General features: G+C 33.9%; 1 protein-coding gene and 1 long non-coding RNA gene across 2 annotated transcripts; one reads left to right on the forward strand and one right to left on the reverse strand.

The window, feature by feature from the left end:
• Positions 1 to 253: 253 nt before the first annotated feature.
• On the forward strand, positions 254 to 2,465 carry LOC110876601. Its single transcript, XM_022124765.1, has 6 exons — positions 254 to 649; positions 763 to 922; positions 1,012 to 1,310; positions 1,386 to 2,019; positions 2,114 to 2,332; positions 2,437 to 2,465. The coding sequence occupies exons 1-6, from the start codon at positions 254 to 256 to the stop codon at positions 2,463 to 2,465; spliced, it is 1,737 nt and encodes a 578-aa protein (XP_021980457.1).
• A 750-nt stretch (positions 2,466 to 3,215) lies between these two features.
• Positions 3,216 to 4,761, reverse strand: LOC110874836. Its single transcript, XR_002556260.2, has 3 exons — positions 4,664 to 4,761; positions 3,952 to 4,039; positions 3,216 to 3,376 (listed from the first exon to the last, which is right to left on the reverse strand). It is a non-coding gene; the product is annotated as an uncharacterized LOC110874836 (long non-coding RNA).
• Positions 4,762 to 5,474: the final 713 nt, after the last annotated feature.

Genomic DNA, 5,474 nt, shown 5'->3' on the forward strand with positions numbered 1-5,474 from the left:
ACAAGTTGTTGTTGGAAGTTTTTCTAGTGTATTTGGTGCACTGCTTAGTTTATTATCTTTGTAAGTTGGTCTAGACACATTAATTGAAGTACTAGGTATGGTTTATTGGTTGCACTAATTGTTCCAGACACATTAAATCTTGTAGTAATTGTTAATTATTTGCATTAATTGTAGCTTTTTTTTGCACATGGTTGCAGTTTGTAGTGTTTATTAATGAATTTTTTTAACATATTAACACTTCACAGATTTTATAATGGATGGTACAAATCCATCTTCACATGCATCAGCATCCGTAAACCCTAACACAAATACAATTTCGTCTGATGCAAACACTGTCCCAAAAAGTTCAAATACAGATATGGCTTGGGAATGGGGAGAGTGTAGAGAACCCGCTAAAAAACAATGTGTATGGTGCAAACTTTGTGGTCATAAGATGAGCGGAGGAGTTACACGACTAAAGCAACATCTTACTCATACCAGAGGACAAGTCAAAGGTTGTTCGAAAGTGAGTGTGGATATCCAGCAAAGAGTCTTAGCGTCAATTAAAGAAAAGGAAAAGGTACAACTAGAAAAGAAAAGAAATATGGAGATTCTTAGATCACATTCAATTGATATTGATGAAGACGAGGATCAGGACGATCAATATAATGTACAAGAAGTTGTTACAAAAAAAATGTTTCAAAGAAAAAGAAATTTGTGGGTTCTAGCAATGTGCGAGGTTCTATTGATAGCATGTTTAAGACCGATCATGGAAAAACAAAGCAAACTACAATGGATAGAAATAATCCGATAAAAGAGAAGTTAAAGATGGAAGCTTGGGATAAATTTGCAACTTGGGCTTCTTCGGTTGGTTTACCCTTCAATGTCGTACATGATGAAGGTTTCCAAGATATGATCAATGCCATTGGAGATTATGGAAGAGGTATTTAAATGTGATAAAGATTTAATGATAGTTTATTATTTATTAATTTGTTTATTACTTAAAGTTTATAAGTTATTACATTATTATAGGTATGCCAGCTCCAACTTATCATAATATTCGTGTGTCATTGATGAAACGAAAGTTGGAAGAAACGAAAGAATTTGTGGATTCGTTTCGGCCACATTGGGAAGAACATAAGTGTAGCATCATGTCCGATTTTTGGAAAGACGGGAAAGGAAGGTGTTTAATAAACTTCCTAGTCAGTTGTCCTTTTGGAACGGTATTTTTGAAATCAATTGACGCATCGGAGCATGTGAAGAGTGCTGATTTAATTATGAAGATGATAAATGAGGTGATAATAGAAGTTGGAGAGGCGAACATTGTGCAGGTACTTTTACATATTTGTTAAAAATGCCATAAAATATTATTTGTTATGTTTTGACTTATACTTTGTTTCTTATAGTTCATTACAGATAACGGGTCAAACTTTAAATCTGCTGGAAAGATTTTACAAGAACAACATCCTAGGAAGTTTTGGACTCCTTGTGCAGCACATTGTGTGAACCTCATGATTCAAGATATTGGTGAGAAAATACCAAAGATAAAGACTACCCTGGCTGATGCAAGAGCAATTGTGGTTTTCAATTATAACCACGGAAGGATTCTTAATCTAATGAGGAAGTTGACGAGAAACAAAGAGTTGCACAGGTCTTGTGTAACTAGGTTTGCAACTCAGTTTTATACCATTCAGTGTGTCCACGAGAATCGACATCATATTCAAGTATTGTTTGTCTCTGAAGAATGGAGGAAAAGTAGTTTTTCAAAGACATTGGCTGGAAAGAGAGTCGAGCGAATAGCGGGAAAAACGGAATTTTGGGACAACATACAACTAGCTTGTCAAGTGCTAGCTCCTTTGGTTGATGTGGTTAGATTGGTTGATACGGAAGAGAAGCCAAGTATGGGTTATATCTATGATGCAATGGTTAGAGCAAAGGAGCAAATCAAGAAAAATGTAACTGATGAAAGACTTGTCCATAAAATTAAAAGTATGATTCAAGCAAGATGGACCAACCAACTTCATCACCCGTTACATGCAGGTATTAAGTATTGAACTTAAAATTTATTTGTATAAAATTAAATTAATATAGATCGTTTACTTTTAATATTAACTCGTTATTTAATGTGTTGAAGCTGGATATTACTTGAACCCCGCTATTTTACATGGGGAAAATTCGAAAGATAAAAAGAAGAACGCGGAAGTTTTGACGGGACTTTACGAGGCTATTGACTGTCTAGTGCCCATTATAGAGGAGAATGATAATGTGAGGCAGGACTTGAATCTATACATTGATTCAGTTGGGCAATTTGGATCCGCGGCTGCTATAAGGGGTAGAACGAAAGTTGCACCATGTAAGCATATATATATATATATATATATATATATATATATATATATATATATATATATATATATATGTATATATATATATATAGTTTATTTTATTTTATTAAAGCACTCCAATTATTTATAACAAATATGTAAATGATTAAATGTATATATATGGTGGCGTACATATGGGATCGACACACCTTTGCTCCAATCATTTGCTATTAGTGTCCTCAGTTAAACTTGTAGCGCTTCACCTTGTGAACGCAATTGGAGTACATTTGACAATGTAAGTTATTTCTATTAAATTACATTTAATTTAACTTATTTACTTCGTTAAGTAATTCTTTTATTCTTTATGTTTAGTTACACTCAAAGAAAAGAAATTGTCTTTTGCAACAAAAACTCAATGATCTTGTATTCATTCAATACAACACAAGGTTACAAAGGTGCTTCAACTCATTAAAAGCCAACAGATCTTTGGATCCTATTTTGTTGAGAGATGTAGAGGAAAATGATGATTGGGTTACACCAACACAAGATGAGCTTCAAGACTTTGTTGAGGGTACAGATGATCTTCGTTGGTCGGATGTACGAGAGGCAATGGGAGGAAACGAAGAAGTTGGGCCAAGTACTAGGACCAAAAGATCGCGCTATAGAGATGATGATGATGATGTTCCAATCAATGTGGAAGATGATCTTAATGTACAATTGGATGAGATGGTTGATGTGGACTCGGAGGAAGATTTTATGGCTTATGATTAGGTTTTAGTGTTTTAGGTTATGAATTATGATGAACAAATGAACAATCGGATGGCTTGGTTGATGTTGTGTAACACCCTGACACATTTTAACCTAAGATTCGCAGCGGAAAACGCATATGTAAAATTTCTTTCATGATACTCTTCAATTCACTTAAATACACTAAACTCTTTTTATAAATTAATGAAAACTAACATACATATATCAAATTAAGTGACCACATACACACCCACGTACAATCCATGACTTGACTCGATCTTCGACCGCGTACACTTCTTGATGAAATTTCCATAATCCTGTACAGCCTGCAGTCACCACATTCAATCACATCATTAGAACCAGTGACATAATACAAATAATCTTAACACATGCATAATAAAGCGTCAACATATCATGCTTTCTCTTATACTAGCCCATCATCCATCCATTCGATCACTCGCATCGGATTGCGGAGTCAACCTTCTCTTCCATAATTACGTGCCTATACTTCACATTAATTCATAATAGGAAAACGGTTAGTATCATTAGCTTCCCTTCATATGAACATGTCCTCAAATACCCATAACTCGACTTATTCATTCAAGCATATAATTAAATACCCACTCAAACATGCATTCAGTTTCTATCCATACACGTACTTGCAATTTACATCCTACATGTATAACTCTTTAATTCGACTTTATGCATAATTCATTATGTAAGTTCCCCTTTCTTACCCAAACTTAATCGAATCCCTTTCTTAACCACTTTCAACCCATTACCACTAAAACTTAACTTAGTAATTATCATTAATTCATATCTTCTTACAGTACATTCAATAATTACCATATTTCATAATTACCTTACCAAACAAAGAGGGGTAAGTTCGGAGTTCACTTACCTTGCGCGCCCGTATTTGCGTTCGCTTATTTGATTGAGTATTCGTAGCCCGTTAGCCTTCAACGCTCCCATCCATCTTGACATGATTCCTATACACTCATGTCATTACATTCACATTCTTATTAGCATATATGCTTATACTTATGAACAACCATATCAAATTCACATCTAACATACGACCTACATAAAGCATACTCAACATCATTAATCCATTTAAACAAGCATAAAGCATACTCGACATCATCCCTACATAATCTTCACATGAACTATATATGTTTACCCATTACTTGCATACAATTTCACTTATTATTGTCTTTTAGACATTTTATCAAACACTTGGCGTGCGTACTACTTCCTAAGCATAATGTACAAGTTCTTTAAGCATGTTCTTCCTTATTTCATCTTATGAACTATCACATTCAAACAAAATCTCATAATCATAAATTTCACTTCAAGTTTAACTATCTTAGTCTATCATACAACACCTTATACAACACAAGATTACACTATAGCATCTTCAAGTTCATCATGATCATCATCTTCACACTCATGCAATGGGTTTCATTCTAAATCACCCAATTACTTGAAATTATTCATAACACAAGTTCTATTTGGTGTTTCTAACACCTCTACATGCTTAAATTCATACAATTTCATGGATTGATCATAACCCACTTCAAACAAGATCATCAAATCTGAGTTTTATGACATACCTTGTGATCCCCTTGTGAAGGTGATCGTTAATTTATGTTTGGTTGTGAATTTAGGCCTCGTTTAGTCTTTCAATTTGAAGAACTTGATGAAGTTTAGGGTTTTTGGCTCCATGGGAGCCTTCCTGCTCGTTCACGAACACACACACACACGATGTGTGCGTCTGTGTGTGTTGTTTTCTTTTAATGGAACAACTTTCAAGTTGTTCACTTTGGTCCCTCATGTTTCGTTTTAATTAAATAAGGCTACAATCCTTCGTTTAATACCAACGATACTAATATTCAACTAGGTTAATTATCCCTAGTAAATATTCATTTACGGGTTCCCTTTTACTCCTAACAGTATTTTTACCCGTTCCTTTATATTACCCGAGTTTAAATTACCAAACCCATTTTTGGGGTGTTACATGTTGATGAACACTTCTTTATTTTGCTATTAATATTAGATAAGTTCTAGACTTCTAGTATATAAATATATGCTCTAGATGTGAATATATATATATATATATATGATATTATAAATTACCGATATCTCACCGCGATAAACGATATCTCAAATATCGGTACTTGACCGATAACCGATTTTTTTCTGCATTAACTGCATAGATATCATATATAGATTTAGAATTATTAGCCATTACTCAATATCGTAAAACACATGGTCGGTGGTTTTGGCCATGCGTTTTTCTAGTTCACCCCAACTTTAGAGATTTTATACATTTAACCCTCATCTTTTGGTAAGTTACATCTTAACTTGTAACTTTTGATAATTGATAACTTTGGCGCTCCAATTTTTTCTACTTAATAACTTCAC

The sequence above is a fragment of the Helianthus annuus genome, chromosome 9 (assembly GCF_002127325.2).
Source record: "Helianthus annuus cultivar XRQ/B chromosome 9, HanXRQr2.0-SUNRISE, whole genome shotgun sequence".
NCBI lineage: Eukaryota > Viridiplantae > Streptophyta > Magnoliopsida > Asterales > Asteraceae > Helianthus > Helianthus annuus.

Coding starts and splice junctions, on each gene's coding strand:
- LOC110876601 (XM_022124765.1), top strand. CDS start 254: ATGGATGGTACAAATCCATCTTCACATGCATCAGCATCCGTAAACCCT. Junction 650..762: donor ATCAGGACGATCAATATAAT/GTACAAGAAGTT, acceptor GGAAAAACAAAG/CAAACTACAATGGATAGAAA. Junction 2,333..2,436: donor TAGAACGAAAGTTGCACCAT/GTAAGCATATAT, acceptor ATTTTATTAAAG/CACTCCAATTATTTATAACA.